The sequence below is a fragment of the Lissotriton vulgaris genome, chromosome 10 (genome assembly GCF_964263255.1).
Source record: "Lissotriton vulgaris chromosome 10, aLisVul1.2, whole genome shotgun sequence".
Lineage (NCBI taxonomy): Eukaryota > Metazoa > Chordata > Amphibia > Caudata > Salamandridae > Lissotriton > Lissotriton vulgaris.
In genome coordinates this window covers 795,049,518-795,072,492 of record NC_141698.1, presented here as the reverse complement: position 1 = coordinate 795,072,492, position 22,975 = coordinate 795,049,518, and the positions used below count along the sequence as shown (strand labels likewise).

The 22,975-nt window shown below is 47.0% G+C and overlaps 1 protein-coding gene across 1 annotated transcript in view; it reads left to right on the top strand.

Annotated features, from left to right (window-relative positions):
• DNAH11 (dynein axonemal heavy chain 11) overlaps nucleotides 1-22,975 on the top strand; it is a 3,435,931-nt gene that overhangs the window by 811,566 nt on the left and 2,601,390 nt on the right. Inside the window, exon 13 of the mRNA XM_086939827.1 lies at nucleotides 6,920-7,115. Within this exon, the coding sequence (XP_086795953.1) occupies nucleotides 6,920-7,115 (196 nt within the window). The remainder of the gene's footprint in view (nucleotides 1-6,919; nucleotides 7,116-22,975) is intronic.

The following is a 22,975-nucleotide window of genomic DNA, read 5'->3' as shown; positions in this document are numbered from 1 at the left end:
GGGAAAAACACTCTTGCCAAGGTAGTCTAACCCAATTTACCAGTCTGGATGGAAAGCAAGTGGTAGACATACTTTCACTTACTAAGTCAGGGTCTCCACTTGATCCCTGTCCCCCATATATCTTACATCTAGCTAGTGATGAGGTAGGCGCATCACTGACCCCACTACTAAATCTAATCATTGGAACGGGGTGCTTCCCAGCAGGATGGAAAATGCCCTGTATTAGGCCTATTGTAAAAAAAGAAACACTGAACCTTTGGAGGCCAAAAACTACCACCCCATCTCTTGTTTACCTCTGCCCTCGAAGGTCCTGGAGAAAGCCATCAAAAGGGTGGCAGGACGGCCTTAATATTGCTAGACCTCACGGCAGCTTTCGGCACAGTAAACCATACAGTGTTAATTAATAGGCTTCAGTCCGTGGGAGTCAGTGGCAAGGCCCTGACCCTTCTCTCCTCTTTTCTCGACTCCAGGGAACAAATAATATATTGAGGAGGTCTGAGATCGGAACTGTTTACCCTCCCAGGTTGAGTCCCCCTAGGCTTGGCACTTTCACCCACCTTGTTTCATTTTTATGTAACACTATTGGCAAGACTAAATAAATGTTAGGGTCTTGCGCTTGCATCTTGTGCTGACGACACACAATTGGTGGTGTTGGCCGCTCAAAATACCAGTACGTCAGCAGAACGGTTCCATGATAGCCTTTCCTCTGTAATGTCTTGGATAAATGTCAACTTTTTAAAACTTAACACTGAAAAGACTGAGATTCTGGAATTTGGCAAGAAACCTTCAATCTAGAACCAGTGTTGGTGCCACCTGAAGCCGGTACATGTCCGTCACTGGTGTCAAAGGCCAGAAACAACAGCTTTTTCATTATTAAAGATCTCACTTGTGCCCCTCAAATAAACCAAGTGGTCTCCGCCTGCTTTTTTACACTCAAGATATTGCATGAAATCCTCCCATTCATCCTGTTTTCCCTCAGGAAAACAGTGGTGGGTGCGCTTATCTTATCGAGAATCGACTATTGCAATGCCCTTTATCTGAGCGCTGGAGTGAAACAGCTCAATAAGCTTCAGTCACTTCAAAATGCTGCAGCTCTAGTGTTGTATGGCCTATCCAAGCATCACTCCACTGCGGCCAGCATAAAACAACTACACTGGCTTCCGGTGAGATGACGGGTGGAGTTTAAAGCTCTATGCCTAGTACATAAAGCCCTCTATGGAGGTGGGGCGGAAGACATACAATCACTATTCCCCCAATACATTCCTTCGCGCTGCTTAAGGTCGATGGACACTGGGCTCGTTCTTCCTCCCAAGATGAAAAGGGTTAGTTGGGGAGGCAAACATTTTTCATTTCTGGCAGCCAAACTATGGAACTCACTTCCCGTCTCACTCTGACTTCAGCCCACTCATACCATATTCAGGAAAGCTATTAAAACCAGGCTCTTTATGCAATGCTAATCTTAGTGTAGCTCTCAGTGCACTCTACCCAGCGCCAAGACGCCTTGGCATAAGCACCCGCTATAAATACCCTCAGTCAGTCAGTGAAAAAGATGTTTGGAAAGTGGGCGGAGCTTCCACAGAGCTTAAAGGGCATACTGAAAACTGCATTCCTCGCAAAGCGAGAAGCGCAAGCACCCTGCCGCTATGGGCCGGACCTAAAAAGCATACCACAGTGGCAGTCACCTGAAAATGTGCAAGGTCACCCTATTGTAAACAAGTCCCTTAATATCTCGCCATCTTCTAAGGTGTCTGGCACCTTTGAAATGTTAGGGAAGCGACAAGTCAACGAAAGACAAATGTTAAGGTTCAGCAAATCCACGCAGGTGCAAAATATCCTTTCCAACGTCCGAGGCAATCCCATTTAGGCTAATATTTTAACAATGTAACTTTTGCAAAGAATCTTTTACTAAGCAATTGACCTCATTCTCCATTGCCCCTTCCCCAAATATATGGTTGACAGCCTGTACCCCAGTCACTGGCCTCTTTTCAAAACTTTCCTATGGGTCAATTATTTGAGTAACACTAACTCATTTAGTGATGATGTCTCGCACTTCTAGACCAAGATGATCCATTATACTGGATTAGCAACTTTAAGCTTTAACTTCATTTTCAATCAATCAATCAAGAGTATTTGTAAAGTGTGCTACTCACCCGCTAGGGTCTCAAGGCGCTGGGGGGGGTTGCTACTGTTTGAAAAGCCAGGTCTTGAGTTGCTTCCTGAAGGAGAGATGGTCCTGGGTGGGTCGTAGGTGGGTGGGGAGGGTGTTCCAGGTCTTGGCCGCCAGGTGGGTGAAGGATCTTCCTCCGGTGGTGGTTCTGCGGATCTGTGGGACGGTGGCGAGGGCGAGGCTGGCCGAGCAGAGCTGGCAGGTTGGCGTGTAGAACATGAGGTGGTTGTTGAGGTTTTCGGGGCCCAAGTCGTGGAGAGCCTTGTGTGTGTGGGTGAGGAGTCTGAACGTGATCTTTTTGCTGACGGGGAGCCAATGCAGGTCCCTCAGGTTGGTGGAGATGTGGCTGTGTCGGGGATGTCCAAGAAGAGTCGTGCTGAGGCGTTCTGGATGCCCTGGAGTCTTTTCTTTAGTTTGGCGGTGGTCCCAGCATATAGGGCGTTCCCGTAGTCCAGGCGGCTGGTGACGAGGGCTGGGGGACCGTTTTCCTGGTTCCAGTGGGGGTCCAGCGGAAGATCTTACGGAGCATGCGGAGAGTGTTGAAGGAGGAGGAGGTAACAGCGTTAACTTGCTTGGACATCGTGAGGGAGGAGTCAAGGATGGAGCCCAGGTTGCGTGTGTGGTCCGTGGGCTTGGGTGGGGTGCCCAGAGCAGGAGGGGGCCACCAGGAGTCGTCCCAGGCGGAGATGGAAGGGCCAAGGATGAGGACTTCCGTCTTGTCTGAGTTCAGTTTCAGGCGGCTGAGCTTCATCAGTCTGCTATGTCTTTTATTCCATCCTGGAAGCTGGCTCTGGCTGAGGTGGGGTCGTTGGTGAGGGAGAGGATCAGTTGGGTATCGTCGGCGTAGGAGATGATGTTGAGGTTGTGCTTGCATGCTATGGCTGCGAGGGGGCTCATGTAGACGTTGAAGAGGGTGGGGCTGAGCGAGAAGCCTTGAGGTACGGCGCAGATGATCTTGGTGGCTTCTGTGAGGAAGGGCAGGAGACGGACTCTTTGGGTTCTGTCGGAGAGGAAGGAGGTGATCCATTCCAGGGCCTTTCCTTGGATCCCGGTGTGGTGGAGGCGGGATGTCAGGGTGCGGTGGCAGACCGTGTCGAACGTAGCTGAAAGGTCGAGCAGGATGAGGGTGGCGGTTTCTCCGTTGTCCAGCAGGGTTCGGATGTCGTCGGCGGCCGCGATGAGGGCGGTCTCGTTGCTGTGGTTCACTTGGAATCCGGACTGCGATGGGTCGAGGGAGCCGTTCGTCTCCAGGAAGGCTGTCAGCTGTTTGTTGACGGTTCTCTCGATAACTTTTGCAGGGAAGGGGAGGAGCGAGATGGGCGGAAGTTCTTGAGGTCTGAGGGGCCTGCGGTGGGTTTCTTCAGGAGGGCACTGATCTCTGCGTGCTTCTAGCTCTCCGGGAAGGTGGCGGATATGAAGGAGTTGTTGACGATGTCCCGAAGTTTGGGTGCGACGATGGAGTCGGCTTTGTTGAAGATGTGGTGTGGGCAGGGATCGGCTGGGGAGCCAGAGTGGATGGTGTTCATCGTGTGGGTGGTATCTTCCGTGCTGACCTGAGTCCAGTCGCACATGGTGGTGGTGGGGGGTGTAGGTTCGGAGGTGGGGTACGTGTTCTGAGCGCCGAAGCTGTCGCGTATGTCGATGATCTTACGGTGAAAAAAGTTGGCCAGAGAGTTGCAGAGGTCTTGAAAAGGCGTGATGTCATTGTTGCTGGCGTTGGGGTCGGAGAGCTCTTTCACAACGTTTAAGAGTTCCTTGCTGTTGTGGGTGTTGTTGTCCAGTCGTTCTCTGAAGGACGACCTTTTGGTGGTGCGGATCAGCTCGTGGTGTTTGCGGGTGGCGTTCTTGAGGGTTGTCATGTTGTCCGTTGACTAGTTGTGGCGCCAGGCTTTCTCGAGGTCACGGCAGGATTTCTTGGAGTCTTTGAGATTGTTGGTGAACCACGCAGCTTTCTTGCTGTTGAGGTTGCTGGGAGGGGTTTTTCAGTGGAGCAAGGGTGTCGCGCAGTCGGTGATCCACTGTGTGAGGTTGCAGGCTCCTTCGTTGAGGTCCGTGGTGTTGGTGGGAGGGTTTAGGCGCAAGGAGGTGGTGAGTTGGTCAGTGGTGATCTTGCTCCAGCATCTTCGGGAGGTTTGTTGAGGGCGGTGGTGGGTCATTGTTTTCCTGAATTTGAAGTGTACGCAGCTGTGGTTGGTCCAGTGGAGCTCGGTGTTGTGGCTGAAGGAGATGTGGTTGCTGGAGGAGAAGACAGGGTGGAGCGTGTGGCCGGCGTAATGGGTGGGGGTGTTGACCAGTTGCTTGATTCGGAGGTTGGCGAGGTTGTCTAGTAGGGCAGTGGTGTTGTTGTCCTGGTCGTTCTCCAGGTGGAAATTGAGGTCTCCTAGGAGGATGTAGTCAGGAGAGGCGAGGGCGAGTGGGATGATGAAGTCTGCGATGGCCTCACTGTAGTGTGAGCGTGGTCCCGGGGGTGTGTAGATTAGGGTTCCTCTGAGGGTGGTCTTGGGGTTGGTGTGAATCTGAAAGTGCAGGTGCTCTGCGGTGGCGAGGGTGTCGTCGGTGTTGGTTGTGATGCGGATAGTGTTTCTGTGGGCGATGGCGATGCCTCCTCCGGTCTGGTTGACGCGGTCCCTCCGGGTGATCTTGTAGCTGTCCGGGATGGCAATGGCAATGTCGGGGGCTGAGAAGGCGTTCATCCAGGTTTCCATGAAGAAGGCGACATCTGGTGCCGTTTTGTCCAGGAGGTCCCATAGTTCGACGGCGTGCCTGTGGATGGAGCGGGTGTTGAGCAAGATGCACTTGAGGTGGTGGTTGTTGGCGGCTGTTTTGGCTGGCGCAGTGCAGGACCGAGTGCAGGTGTAGTAGCAGGCGTGGCAGGTGAAGGCTCCGTGGGTGCGTTTCGGGGTGGCTTGGTAGCAAGCTGGATGTCGGCCGGTGTTGAGTGCATGGAGGGTGGCGGCGTCGTAGCTCAGTCGGGTTGGCTGGCTCTGGTGGGGTCCAGGGCTTCTGGTGCTGGGCGCGGTCCAGGCACGGACGGGCGTAGATGGGCCTGCCTTTGGCGCGCCTTCGGCGCGCAATAGTCGCGTACGCTCGGTCCCCGCCATTTATGGTGAAGTGGGAGGGAGGAGCAGCTGGGAGGCGGGAGCGGGGCGGCGAATGGGGAGTGGGAGACAGGAGAAGGGGGTGGGCCGCAGAAGAGCAGCGGTGGGGAGCAGAGGGGGGTTGGAAAGAGAGGGAACGTGGAGCGGGGAGAGTGAGGGCAAGCCTGGGTAAGCCTGGGGAGCGAGGGCAAGCCTGGAGAGCAGGTGCCCTAAGGAGAGGCGGCAGCAAGAGGGCCAAGCAGGCAGCAGCAGCAGAATCCGGGCACACGGGGGCCGTGTGGTAGTTGAGAGACCTGGTCAAGTTTTCTGTCTCCAAATTGTGCATCATGCAACACACCCCATGCTTACCAAAATGTTCTTCCCTTTAACCCAATAGTGAGTTATTTTATTTCCATTAGTCCAGATGGCTGACTGCCAAATCATATCATATGTCTGCTATGAGTAAACTCATGATCACCTTGATTATTTCCTTACCAGCCAGCGCTATAATTTCACATGTCCAGAATACAATCTTGAACACTTTGCATTGTATATATTACTATTTTAAAACCTTTAGATTTCTGACCAGTGTATACATGTGCAAAAGGAGGTCTCCCAAAATTGACACCTTTTGCATGTTTGCCTCGTGTGCCAGATTGAAAGCTTTGTGTCCATCATACCCTTAGCTGTAACCTTTACTATCTAATTGTCAACTATACAGGGATGTAGCCCAAGCTCGTGCGGTGCAGCGAGACCCTCCAATGGATATCTGTGAAACCTGGGAGTTCAAGGGGCCCCTCCCAACATTCTGCAGAAGGGCCCCATCATTTTACATTGTGCCACTGCCACCAAATCCAATGTACTGGAAGCCACCACAGTGGCATAACAAAGGCCTCCGCTGCCCCCTCCATGTCCATTGCAAAGGGCCCCCTCAGGTTTTGTTACGCTACTGGGCCCCCATGTTGTTTCCCCATCTCCAAACTTTGGCTTTGGATTTCCATTGCCTTTTTAACTCCTTGGTAGATTTAGTTTGTTTGATGCAATGTGCAATTTGCTGTATGCTCAAATTCATTAATTATCTATAGTAATACCTTTCCTAGGATTTGTTGTAAATGATGTTTTTCGAACATGCCTAATATTAACAGTTCCTACCAAGTAATCTTTTATTCAGGGTCATTCAGAGCACATTTTGATATCACAGCTCTTAAAGTTGCAATATATTATGACAATTTACCTTCTACATATTCGACTCTGGTATACAAATTGTGCTTTTTAAATGCAACATTTGCTTCTGATGAAAATGGACATGGGCAGTTTTCAACATCAGACTAATCTATATCTGTTATTTATTGCCTAAAGCAGCAAAATCGAAAGCAACTTAGTTATAGCTGTGTACTCTCAGCCAACTATTGAATTCAGTAACAAATGACTATTTTACAGTTTCTTTGTGAAAGTGCAGTGATTGGAAATTATGTACTAGCCATCTCTAACTTTGCAATGTAGGCTTAACTGCTGCACAGATTCTCAGGAGTTTTGTAAATGGAAAATATTATAGAGAATACATAATTGTGTTATGATGATACACCCCTTCAAAAATCAATGCGACGTGTAGTTAGTTACTCTTTTGCTACCAAAGTTAGAAATCAGCTAATAATGTATTTGTTTCCATTACTAGAAGCATGGAAGGCCCAGAAGCTAGCTTGACGTATCACAAGTACATGGAAATGTTAACCTTACTTGACCAGTTTGAAGAGAAGATCTACGAGCAATGGAAATCGCAAGTGGACGAAATCTGCCAATTTAACTTGAATCGTCCACTCATTAAACGTGTGCCGGACAATAATCTTCTGGTTGTGAACTTTGACCCTAAGGTCAGTGTATTTCATTAAATACAGTCTTCATGAAAACAGGGCCATGAGCATTAACTACATTTAATTTGAGCTAATGAAATAGTTCTATAGCACTTCAAAATAAAATAAACTGTTTATAAGGGCTTAATGTGGAATCGATTAAGCGATTCCAGAGAAAGCGAAACAAATACCTCAAACAAGAAAGGTTTTCAGTGACTTCTGGAACGTTTTATGAGTCATAAATGTTACGACGTTGTGTGAAACCAAACCTAAACATTGAGTCTATTGTTAGCAAATTTTTGCTCTTCACAGGTAGTGTACTTGAAATTGTTTCAGAAGAGGCAGCACATGATGACTAAAGGAATACAAGGGGAAGAAAGAGCCTTTGGCATTGTTGCAAGTGCCTCTTTTTGCATAGACACACCATTTTATTGTGGACAGGTGCTCATGTTTTCAACTCAGCACTCTGATACACTGCTAGCCAAACATGTCAAATTGGCAAACCCCAATCTCCATATTTAACTTTACTATGAGTGCATAGTATATGGGGCCCAAAATACACCCACAGCAAACACAAGATGATGGACGGAGTGCCGAAACCTTTCAACCACTCACCCCCAGTCACAGATCTAAGTTTAATCCATTGCTCTTTTGCACACTAAATGCCACCCCTGTTTGGACGCAGCCATATGCAAATAAGCCTTGACCCTGTTCCTCTTGGGAACAGTCCAGCCCAAACTGCCAAGCCAGGTCCTCCCTGCACGAGAAACAAGCATCCTGGGACCGGTTTCGTGGTATTACCCCTTATCAGTCAGGCTAGCTTGAATCAAGTTGCACAGTGAGCAAGGGACCCACATCTGGGCATACCTTTGGCCACTTAGGGCGAACATAGCAAACTCGACAAGATGATGGATGGAGTGCTTAAACATTTTTGCCCCGAAACCGGTCCCAGGATACTTGTTTCTTTTCCAGAGAGAACCTGGCTTGGCAGGTCGAGCTGGACTGTTCCCATGAGGAACAGGGTCAAGACTTATTTGCATATGGCTGGGTCCGAACAGGAGTGTGGTGAGCATAAGAATGATGGATTAAAGATGATGGGATGGAAAAGAAAAAAAGAATGATGGATTAAACCCAGATCTTTGTGACTGGGGTGAATGTTTGCATTGATCAGCATTCTGTTCATCATATGTTCCTTTTGCCAAAAGACACCCATGTCATGGAAAATAAAATGTTACGCATGGAATACAAAACTACAGTGCAATCCACTAGTGTTACCAGGAAAGGGTGATTGCATGTCTGCCACTGCAGCTTGGCAGGTGCAGCTAACCCTGCATCTCGACCTTCCAAAACAAACCCTCTTTTGCAGGAGACATGTTTCCTTTTAGATACCAATTTGTCATCCCTATGTTAAGCTTGCCACCCACAAGTCAGGGTGCATTGTATTTAAAAGTAGGACATGCAGAAGTTTAAAGTTAACATCATTACATTAAATAGCAACCTATATCGATTTTCACTGTAGGCTGGCTGGCTGACACATAGAAAAATACTGTGAAGCAAAATTAATTCTGCTATCTCCCGCTATGAACCAGCTAGACTCCATATTCAAGGACTCTTTATTGTTATTAAAAGTCCAACTTATTTTTTAATTTGTATTTTTATTTGTAATTATTATTGAGGAAATGGGCCTTTTAGAAAGTTACCTATTCTCTTCCTGAACGGCCCAGAGGCTAATTAGCATTAGCCTCCGAACGTCACCCAATTGGTGTTTAGTCCTGATGAGGTATAAAAATTGCTCCCAGAGGTAAGACAAAGGTCTGGGTGTAGGAAACTGATTTGTCCCTGTGGCAGGAAGACCAGCTGGGCAGTACTCAGGAACTTAATATACTTCAAAGGTCTTCCTCCACCACAAACAAATGTCAAATTACACCTGCACAGGACCTTTTATGTCCTACCAGTCAGACAGGCACCAAACGTAGTGGGGATTGACTTTTTAACTGATTTAGTTGAACTAAATGTTTATACATTCTTTTAAGTTAAGCATGTTCTCTTGTGACTTAGCTACCAGGGGTGGTTTAAATTACTGAAACCTTTAACTGCACCTAACACAAGAATGACCTTTTTATATGTGGTGGACTATCAACTACATACACACATAGGAATGGGGCTAATCCATGTATGTCACTATTATGCAAAGGTAGGTTGACAAGACACACATGTCGTTAAAACTGCCCTCAGCCACAGAAATCTGTGGCATGCTTCATCATAGGGTTTCTTACACCCCTCCGCGCAAACCAACGACAGAGGTGGAGCAATAGGGAGGGGGAGACAAGACAAACATAAAGGAAAAAAGATAAGTGCAGAGACAATACCGTTAAAACTAACACAGGGATCTCCAAACTACCCTTTATTGGTGGACTCCCTGGTCAGGTTAAAAAGGTTTTTAAAAACCACTGGATGGTGGTATGCTGGACTATATTGAACCCACTACCCCTCCACTCTGCAAACTGTCAACATGTTTCAGCCAGCTTTTGTGTTGTCCCTGTCTTTCATCAGGACTAAAAGAATAGATCCCTAGGTTACTTCCCTCTCTGGAGGAGAGGGAAGTAACAGTCTGAGTGAATGCTCAGGTCATTTAGGTTGCATAACTTACTCCCAGAGAATTTCCGAGTTTCATTGATAATAGTGCCCAAACTGGCAGGGGAGCAAGGACGGCTCCCTGTAGTCACACTTACGTCAAGGTTAGCTCATCACGGACATCCCGTCCCTCCCGGCATCACAAATTCTCTGGGAGTAAGTTACGCAACCTAAAAGACCTGAGCGTAGGATCTCAAGCGATTTTTAGGATGGATACTAAGATTCCCGGAGTGACTGAAGAAGCTCTCCGGAGAAGAGGGCAGCATCGAGCATCTCTGTAAAATGTTGGGACATTCCCTCTTATCAAGTGTTTTGCACATTTTCCATACCTTTGTTACTTCTTCATGGTGGTTCACACTTAGCGAAAATATTTGTATGTGTTTTAATGTGGTGTTTTTTTTCTGGCTGCTTTTTATATTTTCTACACGTTCTGAATGCTTTATTGTTCTTTTTTTTTTTTTTTTTACAATACCTCCATTGTATACTTTTCCCCCCCCAAACCATTCTCTCAATCTCTGTCGATACAGGAGGTTTATAAACCCTCTGAATTAATCTTCAAGTGGTATTGACTGGTGGACACGCTTGTTATGTATGGACACACAATGTGAACATTTATCACTTTTTAGTTTTGTAGTATGACATGATTCTGCATACTGTAATTATTTGCATTGTATCCTTGATAAAGTGAATTATGATGAAACACATCAACTTACCTCTGAGGAGGGCAGTTTTGATGAGTTGTCAAAAGAGATTTGTAACAGTGATGTTTTTGAAATAAAGATTGTTCATATCTTTCAACCAATACCCAGGAAGGTATTTGTTTACTCTTTTATTGGCCAATAATCCACTGCCAATTCTGGTGTTCCACAGAAATAATCTGTTTCTTAAATCCAGTGTATTGGGTCCTTCCACTGTTTTGGTGGATCCCAAATTGCTATGGTAGTCTCTAAAGCAGCAGGCTATGTGGGCCTAGCATGTCTTTTGGCATATATATTAAATTATTAAATATGTTTCAATCCTGCTGTCTTTCTTTTTGCAAGACTACCTTCTTCATATTTCAGTGAGAACGTAACTTGGGAAGCTAAACAATAGTCCTGTGACAATGTTTTATTTAGATTTTGACCTAAGGGAATGGACCGCAACTGGATTATTATGTCAAACATATTGTCTGTAATATTGTTGCTGTTATATCGTGATGGCATTTATATTGTGGCCTAGTTTATTCAGGGAAGAATATCATATTTTTCATGTTTTTGTTCTTTTTTTAATATTGTATTTAATATTGAGTTTTTAAATATCATTGTATAAAATATTGTTTGCCTTTCGTTTATTGTTTTATTATTTTATTTTATTTTTCTTATGCATATTCTGATCAACAACATTTTAGGAGTCAGTAGGGGAATTTGATGAGAAGTATTTTAAACATTTTTTTTGTTTTTTAATGTTTCAAAATTTCGATTTTATGCATATCTTTTTTGATTAAAATGTATTTAAAAATCTATATTATTTGTATTGTTTGAGCTATTTTTTTTAGTTTGATTTCTTTGTTTTATTCAGTTAAATATTGCATATTTTAACAGGTAAAAATTGTTTCAGTTTTGTTTTCTTTATTTTGAATTTAGATTTTTATGCATGTTGGTATTTTTTCCTTTTATATGTTTTTTTTGTATTTTTATGTAATGTGTTTGTCTTAAAACAGATACCGGACACGGTATGGGGCTGCGTCCTGGGGAGAACTTGGAAGGGGAGCAGAAACGCGCGTTTCCAGCAAGTAACATTTTTTTTTTGCACCGTGCTTACCTAACCCCGAGGAAGATCCAGAAATACTTTAAGATCCATAGCCCAGCGTGCCCTAGATGTTCAGACCGGGGCACAGAATTGGAGCACATGCTCTGGAACTGTCCGGCTCTGGGAGGATACTGGGTGGCAGTGGGGGAGCTCCTCAATGAGGTCTCGGATAGACAGTTAACCTTTGATGTTGCTGTGTGTCTCCTACACTGGTTCCTGCATACCCCTAAAACTAAGGTAACCAGTAAGTTCATTGACTTAGGCCTCCTCCTGGCAAAGCGGGAAATTACCTGGCATTGGAAATCGAAAGAAGGACCATCGATTAGGAGGTGGCGAGCGGAGTTACTTAAATGGGCTAGTAGCGAAAGCTCTGTTAGGTTCCAACAGGCCAAGAGAACGGCCATTGTAAAAGCTCTGGTACTAGCCAGGGCTTGGGACACGATGGTGCAGGTTCTACTGAATTCCCAGAGGGAGGGGGAAGACTGATAAGTGAAGTTCATGCATGTGACAATCCATGAGCGCACTGTATTATATGTGTTCCTATTATCGCTGGTGCTATGCAGTGATGAACATGTTTTTTAAAATGAATCCAGACCAATCGCCGAAAAGGGGGGGTGGGTTCTGAGGGAGTTGGTTGGGGATAAACTTGAAGATATATTTGATGGATCTACGTGTAATGGGTGCCGATCTTGGATTATTTGGTGTCTGAAAATCAATAACATATGTTTAAAAAAATGTGTTTGTCTTAAATGTTTCCAAAATGTAAGAAATGAAATTTGTTATAGTGTAATAATTTAATGTTTTTTTTTGTGTGATAGAATATGGTTAAGACTGGAGTATGAATATTAAATCTACCTCTGCCAAAATGTAATACTACTCTCCATGTGGTTGTGTTTTGAGTGGGAATAGTCAATCTAGTCACCCATACTCCAAACAGTTTCCCAAAAATGTTTACATTTGGAGTGGATATAGTTAATTTTAACCCCTTCATAGTCCAAACCTTTTCCCAACCAAGTTAACTTTGGAGTGGGAATAGTAAATGTAACCCTGCCTCACCAAAAATACCACACTTTTACCAATGTGGTTAAGACTGGAGAGGGAATAGTATATGTAACCCCTCAAAGTCCAGCACGTCATTTAATGTGATTATCCTTAGAGTAGAATAGTAAATGTAGCAGACTCGCATGAGCACGTGTTACAAGATGGCCTAGGCTTGTTAGTGTTCCTGCAACGTCCGCTTTAGCTTTTTGCCGCTTGAAGGCTTACCTGGACAGTGCTGGAGTGTCCCATCTTCCTGCTTGTGGCCAGGGCTTCTAAGAAAGTGTGTTTTTTGAGGGTCTGGTTCCAGTTTCAGGTTTTTTCTGTCGAGCTGTCTCCTTGCATCAAGCTGACCTGTATGGAGCTGCTGAAACTTAGGGCATCATTGGGGTGGCGGGCAGACTATGTCCGCCCGCCATCCTGACGGTAAAAGGGCCCACCCGCCATAAGTGTGGGGGTCCCATGGGGGAGATTAGGATGTGCCTGCCGCACTGGCGGGCGCATCCTGCATTTTTAACATTGCGGCGGGCGTTGATCCCAGCAGCACCCACTGCAATGCCAAAAATGCATGATGTGCATATGCATGTACAACGTGGCAGGCACTGCGCGATGCCTGCCATGTTGTGCATGCATATGCAGGGGGTACGCCATGTGCCTCCCCACCCCCATAACATCCTAGGGGCCCGCAACAGGTCCCCAACCTCAAAAATCGCATGCCTTTTAATGGCGGCACATTGCCACCACAGAAAAGCTGCCCCCACCTGCATCCTGATATGGATGGCGATGTCTAGTAGACACTGTCACCATATTAAACCCTTTTATGGCTGAGATACCCGCCACCCCCTCTCAACACAATCCCCAAAAGGAGGGAAACCGGAAACAGTTCTTAAAGTTTTTGGATGTGGGAGGGAGTGACCCTCCCGGCCGTATTTATTAAAACAAAAAATTAAAACATTAAACGTTTCATGTTATGTACAATTTCATTATCACATTGCGATGTTTGGCTAACCTTAACATATTCTCTAATACAGAGGTTCTCCTAGCCGAACTAGCATCCTACAAAAACATTCTCTAGAAACACTGAAATTGTACATCCTAACGTTTAAGGGCCAACGGCAAGGTCATAACCGGTGTCAAGATCCCTAACCAGACTTACCCCTCCCACTTGGGAGGGGCGACAGCACAGAGGCTTACCTCAAGTGCAACTACTAACAATTTCCCTTGACTTGACGGGGGCACTTAAGACTCGACGCCATTTAAAGGTCGTTCGAAGACTTGTGTGTGGTATCTAGAAGGTATCGTGGACCTCCCCCCACCCCACACAACTTACCGCATCTGCCGTCGCAGATGTCACTGGCCCCGGGAAATTCCCCCAGGAGGGGGCTGTAACCCCTCCTACAAAGGAAGGGGCCTTGACCGCCTTTCCTTTACTTCCGGCGACCCGCCCTTAGACGGGACCGCCTCCCCATTGAGGGGCCAATGGCCACCTCTCCCGAGCGCTCCCATCCGTGTTGGGTGACGCCCACTCATAGGGATCTACCAATTAGTGCTCACCGATCATGACCTTACCGCCTACCAAAAATAAATACGACAATTCCTACTCAAACCTAAGAAAACAATGGTCGCTACGACCAAAAGAACATGCTTAAAATGCAACACTACATCAAATCATTTTAATCGTAACAACTTACACGATATTCACCATACTTTATTATGATCAACAACAAACTGATACTTTCACAGCCTGTAAACGAAACGTAAAACATACTTATAAAAATTCACTTTATTGCACAACGACTTGCTGTCCTCAGGGGCTGGTGGGTGGGTCAAAATTGGCTCTTCGTTCTGTCCCGAGCTCACGGGTAGCGAGGAGGTGCAGCTTCGGAGCACAAGAACAAGAGGACGTCTTCTGGTCTTGCGTCTCTTTTTATCCGTCTTCAGGGCGGGCGAGAACCCGCCCCTGCCTGCCCCTAGGGCGGGGCTGGCTACGTCGGTGTCTAGGCCAGCCCACTCTAGGGCGGGAAAAGGCGCGCCCCGGCTACGCCGCTTCGGGCATACCAGCCGAGACGCGCCTCCCGCCCAAAAATGGCTTCCCGGGGGGATCGAGGCACTCCGCCATACGTTCGGGGGGACCGAGTGGTCGCCCCTTTCCATATGGCTGAGATACCCGCCACCCCCTCTCAACACAATCCCCAAAAGGAGGGAAACCGGAAACAGTTCTTAAAGTTTTTGGATGTGGGAGGGAGTGACCCTCCCGGCCGTATTTATTAAAACAAAAAATTAAAACATTAAACGTTTCATGTTATGTACAATTTCATTATCACATTGCGATGTTTGGCTAACCTTAACATATTCTCTAATACAGAGGTTCTCCTAGCCGAACTAGCATCCTACAAAAACATTCTCTAGAAACACTGAAATTGTACATCCTAACGTTTAAGGGCCAACGGCAAGGTCATAACCGGTGTCAAGATCCCTAACCAGACTTACCCCTCCCACTTGGGAGGGGCGACAGCACAGAGGCTTACCTCAAGTGCAACTACTAACAATTTCCCTTGACTTGACGGGGGCACTTAAGACTCGACGCCATTTAAAGGTCGTTCGAAGACTTGTGTGTGGTATCTAGAAGGTATCGTGGACCTCCCCCCACCCCACACAACTTACCGCATCTGCCGTCGCAGATGTCACTGGCCCCGGGAAATTCCCCCAGGAGGGGGCTGTAACCCCTCCTACAAAGGAAGGGGCCTTGACCGCCTTTCCTTTACTTCCGGCGACCCGCCCTTAGACGGGACCGCCTCCCCATTGAGGGGCCAATGGCCACCTCTCCCGAGCGCTCCCATCCGTGTTGGGTGACGCCCACTCATAGGGATCTACCAATTAGTGCTCACCGATCATGACCTTACCGCCACAGGTCCGGATAGTTGACCGGCTATCCGGACCCCCCACAAAACTCCTACCTAAAGGTCATGTTTTAACGATTTTAACCAAGCTAGGAAGTCACCTATGAGTAACTCATTCCCCACCCTCGACAAATGCACACCATCCCCCAGATACATACTGTCATCATTAATACAACTATGCGAGATCGAATGCAATGTCTTGGAACGGAACAACCTACTCACTTTGTTATTCAATTTTCTAACAGAATGATTCAAAGCAGGGATCGAGATAGCCCCCCGCCACACTTTTCGTGGGATCACATGAGACCACGCAATTATGCACCCCGGAACTCTCCTCGCTAACCAACTTACCGTGGAAAGCATAGCCTCCAGGAGAAGTCGTCTACCGGTGGTGACCAAATCATTGCCCCCCAAATGCACTATGACTATGGACGGCGGTGACCTCATCCGCTCTAACAAACCCTCAAAAAATTCCTGAAACTGGTCAATACAGAGACCGCCCCTTCCGTAGAAGGACACTCTGTACCCGTATTCCCCAGGTACGTGAATCATGTCACCTGCTTTGAATACGTCTGCGGCCCGTCTCACGTATGAGTGGCCCACGACCCACACCTCCTTCCTCACAGCCGGTGACGTGCGACCGCTGGCCTGGTGTTGGGTCGACTGCACAGTTCGCCCTGCCGCGTAGGCTTGCGCAACTGAAAACAAACAAAAGACAAGAAGCGTGAGTACATGATTACAGCTTCACAACATGTGCAATCGCACGTACCTCTTATAACAATTGGAGGACCAGCGCCCCACACGTTTCACTTGTTCTACATTAAGACCCCTGGCTGTAGCTTCAGTGGCAGCCCCTATTCGAAAGGAATGGGTCCCAAATTCGCCCGGGTCCAAGCCCGCTGCGGCAATGGCCATTGCAAGCACCCGCTGAAACTGAAACCTCGTCAGCGGGGTGGCGTCTGCATGCCTCAACAATGTCCCCCCCCATGATGCCACCCTTCGTGCTAGGTAATCTTCTAAGCACTGTACCGGACACATGGATGACTCGGGGTTCCTGCGAATGATCGTGCAGTCCCCTCTCCCATCTTGGTCAGTCTTGGACCTGAGAAAGGAGACAATCATCGCATCACCCCTGATCTGAACATGTTCCCTGCACAAGCCCCCCGTCACATCCTGTTTGTTCCTTGCAACTAGCTCACTAACTCTCATAGCCCCGTGAAATGCCAGCGTAAATGCAGTCCGGAACAAACAGGTCTCGAAAGGGGACGAGCATGTGTTAGGGAGTGTGGCCAGTAACTGGGACAACCTGTCTAAACCTATCGGTCGTCTTACGTCTACTCTGCGACCCTCTAGGCGTTGCCACCCACGCAGCGCTTTCTGTACTGTAAAAGACGCTGTTGGGTCCAGGATGCCATGGGCCCTGGCAACAAAAGAAATGGCGGCACGATGCCTTTGGGCCGTAGCCACCGATTTCCCAGCCCTACGTAAGGACATCAGAAAAAGTACAACCCACTCTTCCTGACCCCAAAGTCCCCCTCTCTCTGCCCCCAAAAAGGCTAAATAGGCCTGGAACGCCCCTTCAAATGCCTTCCTTGTCCTGGGTGCTAGACTCTCTCCCACGAGGTGACGAAGTTCGGGGCACCGAGAGACCAGAGAGCTTCGGGGAAGGGTGCCGGCTCCGGGTCCGCTGAAGGAAGGAAACCCGAGAAAGCCTGCATGTGAAAACGAGACAGTGCATCAGCAGCCTGATTCATCACCCCTGGGACATGTTTTGCTCTGAATACCACGTTCAGTTGCATACACAGTAGGACAATTTCTTTGAGCAGCCTCAAAATCAATTTACAATGGGCTGCCTGACTATTGATGCATTCTACCACGGTCATATTGTCGGACCAGAACACGACAGAATGATCTCTGAACCCTTCTGGCCAGGTTCTCAGGGCCACCAGAATGGGAAATAGTTCAAGGAAAGCAATATTACTCGTTAGCCCCTTCTCGTGCCACCATAGGGGCCACCTTTGAGCAGACCACTTTGTGCCGAAGATGGCGCCAAAGCCTATGCTTCCTGCTGAATCTGTCCATAGCCCAAGCTCTTCTGAGGACACGGCTGGCTTGTTCCAGACGACTCGGCCATTGAAGTCCGCCAAAAATGCTAACCAAATCCGCATGTCCTGGCGGACCTCAGCCGATAACCTCGTGCGATGATGACCCTCCTTTAGGCCAACCATCGCTTGGGCAATTGAGCGGGAAAAAGGGCGAGCCATTGGGATCACCCTCAAGGCAAAGTTCAACTTTCCCACTAATTGTTGCAACTGATGCAGTGTAACCTTAGATGCATTCAAACATATTTGGAGGGCTGCCCTGAATTTTAACACTTTGCTAGCTGGTAAACGGAAACACCCCTCCCTTGAGTCCAACTCGATCCCCAAAAACTCGAGGCAAGTCGTGGGACCCATAGTTTTACCCGGTGCCAATGGCACGCCAAAATGACCCATCAACACACAGAATTCCGCTAAGGCCTGAGCACATTCGGGATTTCCGGCGGGACCAAGGAACAAAAAGTCGTCAAGGTAGTGCATTACATTTCGGAAACCCGTTTTCTTCGTGAACACCCATTGCAGGAAAGTACTGAATTGCTCAAAATAAGCACATGATATAGAGCATCCCATTGGCATACACCTATCCATGTAAAATGACCCCTGGAACCTGAATCCCAAAAGACGCTGATCGTCTGGGTGTACCGGGAGCAACCGGAACGCTGACTCGATATCTGATTTCGCCATCAACGTCCCGGGCCCCAGGCGATTCAAGATGGCTACTGCCTCATCAAACGATGCGTATCGCACCGAACAAACTTCTGGATCAATTGCGTCGTTCACCGAAAGGCCGTGTGGAGCAGACAAATTATGGATCAAACGAAACTCACCTGGGTCCTTCTTGGGGACCACCCCTAACGGAGAACAAACAAAATCCGGTACCGGGAGTACACTAAACGGGCCAGCGACCCGTCCCCGGCTAACCTCTTTCTGAATTTTTTCTTGCACCACAGATGTATGTTGTAAAACAGAAAGTTGATTTTTGCAAATCCCTACACCCTGAAAGTCCCCTACCGGGATGCGGAAACCATGTGAAAAACCGTTCCGCAGCACCCCAGCAGAAGTACGATCCGGGTATTCACTGAGCCAGGGAATCATTGCCAAGGTATCAATCGGGGTTGGTAAAGGCGCCCCTCGGACTAGTTTAGACCTGTTTGGCGCCTCCCTTACCCCCATTCTCACCCGTTCTGGCTCTGCACGATGACTCAGGATGGGACGACCCACACGTACTACACTCATGTTTGAATTTACACGATCCCGGAGGTCTGGTACATTTCCCTTTGTTGAAATTAAAGCAGAAACCCTTCCTCCCTGTATTGCCTGCGGGCCTCGACTGATCGTCGGTGCTCGTACTTGGTCGAAAGGGCGTCCCCACATTTTGGCGGGAGTAATCTACAACATTGCTCCCAACCAATGGCATCTTTAACATTCCTGATTCTTTCATTTTATCCCATGTTACAGAATCGTAACAATCCCAAGTCAAACCCTTGTTATGTTCCTTTTCTTTCCTGAACAGATTGTCATAACAAAACCAATGGTTACCTTGATACGCTGTCGAGTAACCCATAATTCGTGATTGATAAATGGGAAATTCAGAAAGCAACTCGGGCCTACGTTCCCCCAAAATCGATGTAAAAATACCCCACGCATTGCCCCAGTTGCCAATATTCTCATTTACCTTAAAGGCGGCCATTTTTGCGCGCCAAACACTCGGATGCATTAGGTCCTTCTGACTTTTAACATGCTCCACCTCATAATGATCAACAAGCAAGGAGAAAATATTCACGTACTCCCCAGCCCAGATCTTTTCTTTTATAGCTAAAGGCACATGTTGTCCCAATCTCTCTCTACGAGAGGGTGCTGACTCGTCCCTTGCAATCGGCAATGGCCGCTTACCTGCACCGGACGCAGCTTCGGCCGCTTGCGGCTTGTCTATTCCCGCCAACGGCGCAGTCACTTTAGCTGCATCTCTCTTCTCACGAAGCCCTTTTATCAGCGCCTGTGCCTCGGCAGCCGTGGCGCCATCACTACTATCCCCCAACCAAGCTGCTAGCTGTGCTGCCAGCTCGGGGGGCATGTCTTCTTTGGATGTCGGGGTGACGACAACGGGGATTGGATTCCCCTCCATTGGTACTGGGGTCGGCGCCTCGAGCGGTACAGAGGGGACCGGGACGTCTCCACCGGCTGGAACCCTTCTCGGCCTCTTAGGTCTCCCTCCAGCCGGCGCAGGGCCCGAACCCTCCTCCCCGTCCCGATTCGCCAACCGTTTCTTTATGTCGGACACCTCTTTGCAAAGGGCCCGCACCATCTGGTCGGTCGTCATTCTCTTTGCGACTTTCTTTGGCATTTCTCCGACGAAGTATCTAGAAGACAAAGAAAAAGATCAAAACGCTCAAAATTGGCTCTTCGTTCTGTCCCGAGCTCACGGGTAGCGAGGAGGTGCAGCTTCGGAGCACAAGAACAAGAGGACGTCTTCTGGTCTTGCGTCTCTTTTTATCCGTCTTCAGGGCGGGCGAGAACCCGCCCCTGCCTGCCCCTAGGGCGGGGCTGGCTACGTCGGTGTCTAGGCCAGCCCACTCTAGGGCGGGAAAAGGCGCGCCCCGGCTACGCCGCTTCGGGCATACCAGCCGAGACGCGCCTCCCGCCCAAAAATGGCTTCCCGGGGGGATCGAGGCACTCCGCCATACGTTCGGGGGGACCGAGTGGTCGCCCCTTTCCATTCACTCGGTCGACCTGTCGACCGGTTGGAAAAGTGGCGGACGGTCTTCCCATACGCCCCGGTACCCCCTGACATACTAATTTGGTGGGGGGGAAATGGGTGGCGGGCGGGCTAGGATGTAGGGCAGATGGCCACCGCCATGTGAGGGGTGGTGATCCACGCTACATCCTAATGGGCCCCTTAGTGTCAGGCGGGCGGAGACTTTTTCAGGGAAGAACAGCTGGTTATAGCTGCTGCACGGTTGCTTACTCTGGTGATATTTTTACAATTTCCCTTGTCTGTGCTTTTAAAGGTGCTTTTGATGCTATTTTTATATCTTGCCTGCTAAATTTTAATATGGAAGGTAAGATTTTAAATGCAATATCTAACAAACACTAGCAAACAATTTCTACACCACCAGTAAAATCCAAAATTGTGGATCCTAATGAACCTTCATTAACAACTTTATTAGAAGAGTTACAAGCGGTACGTTCTAAATATGGATAAAAAAAAGAATTTGAAATTAAAAATATTTGTAAAGATATGGCTAGCCTTTCATTGAAAGTCACTGACAACAAAATAAAAATCCAGGATAATAAGGTTAATTTGACAGTGTATTGCCCCTCACTGTGAAAATTGTGCAACTAGTCTGTCATTACTTGAGTTAGCATATTGCAATAGGCAGTATAAACTGCACATTTTTAATTTGCCATAAGGAGTTGAAGGTAATGACTGTAGGCAATACTTTGAATCTTTGAGACCTGGTGTTTTACAGTTAAAAGTTTCAGAAAAATTTGAAATTGATAAGGCCCTCAGAAATTCTTTTCATCATAATCCAACTAACTCTGGGCGAAGCACTAAGCTACGTCGCATAGTTTGCGAAGTTTGCGCTACTTCGCACTACGCAAATTGCACGTAGCACAGTGCAAACACGCGTAGCGTAGTGCAGCTTTAATTTTTTGCTTGCTCGCGGTCCTCAGTGGCAAGTTGGCGACCGAAAGCAAGCAAAATGACATCCCTTCGAGACTTTCTCCTAGTTCGTGATCAGCAACATCAAGTTGCCGATCGTGAGCGTGGAAAATAAACCTCCCCGTGAGATTCTCAACGCGAGGTGGTGAGGTTTCTGATTGCGAGTAGATGCGTGTGCTCGCAACCGCTCGCGATGAGAAACTACCAGTCCGCGTTGAGAAAGCTGCCGCTTGAGTAGTAATCTACTCGAGCGGCAGAAAATGACTGCTTGCACTGTGCAAGATGCAGTTTGCACTGATTGCATAGTGTGGACAAGCATCTGGCACTGTGCAATCAGTGCGAACAGCATTTTGCACAGTGCACTACGCAGTTCGCTCAGCTACGTGTAGCTCGTGTAGTGCAAAGTGCACTTCGCGTAGCTACAATTAGTGCTACTACGCAAACTATGCCTAGGGTTAAATCCAAGCCATGTTAAGCCGCGTCCGATGATTTTTAAAGTTTTGCGTGACCATCATTTGGTATTGATCCGGAAAGCAGCAAGAGAGATCCCAACTTTAATGGAAAAAATGTAATACATCAAGTCTTCGCCAAGGAGACTGTTTATATTTGCAAAGAATTCCCTGAACATAGACCTTGACTAAGAAGCTGGAGTTTTAAGTATGGCTTTTTTGATCCTTCTGTTATGAGAATTTGGAAGGATGGTATCTCAAAATCTTTAAATCGCCCTGAGGATTTAGTGTGATTTTAAAACAACATTCTCTGCTCTCCATGGAAACAAATGACACTCTAGCATGAATCATACATTTAAATGCTTTTTAATTGTTGTCTATTTATTGATATCTTTTGTAGCGGCATTATCTAGGCAGGCCAATCTTGTATATGTGTGTGTGCTATTCTTTGTTTTTATGTTGTCTTTCTTATGTTTGTCCATGTCTTTCCTTTTCCTTCTATCTTTTTAGTCCGGAGGCACTTTTTACTTCTTTAAGACACATTTTTTCATTCTCTGTTCTTTCTCTTTTTTTTCTGCTAATCATGGATAATAATAATAACAGAATTAAAGTTGGTTTGTTCACTGTCAAAGGTTTAAGACATCCTGTTAAACAAACTAAAGTTTTAGGTTATTTAGCCAGACATAAAGCAGAAATTTGTTTAGTTCAGGAATCTCATATAGATGATACAGTTTTATCATATCTGAATAAATGTTGAGGTTGGTCACATTATTTCCTCTTCAGCAGTTAGTAAAAACATTGGTGTCGCTATACTATTTACAAAACAGTTAAATATTCAAATATTATCAAAATCTTCAGATGCAGAAGGTTATTGTAGCGAACGTTAAAGTTGACAGTAGTATTTTTCATATAATTAATGTTCTGGTCCAACACATGATGATGCCAAATTATTGCTGGCAACTTTAACTTAATCTGTGACCTATTGTTGGATAGATATTCTCAAACAAAATATCGCCCCCCACTGAGGCTTATTTATTTTACAAACACTTTTTAAATCAAACAAATTGGACATTTGGCATCTACATTACCCAAAAGAGAACCAGTTTTCTTTTTTCTCGAACACTCACAATTCTTAGTGTCGTATTGATTACTTGTTAATTTCCCGTTCATTAATTCATTCATTTTCTGATCCTACAAGTCATACTATTTATATTTTTGACCATGCTGTTATTTGAGGTAATATGCATCTTAACGCAACCAAACAATCACACTCTCGATTATGTATGAGTAGGAATATTGCTTTTAATGA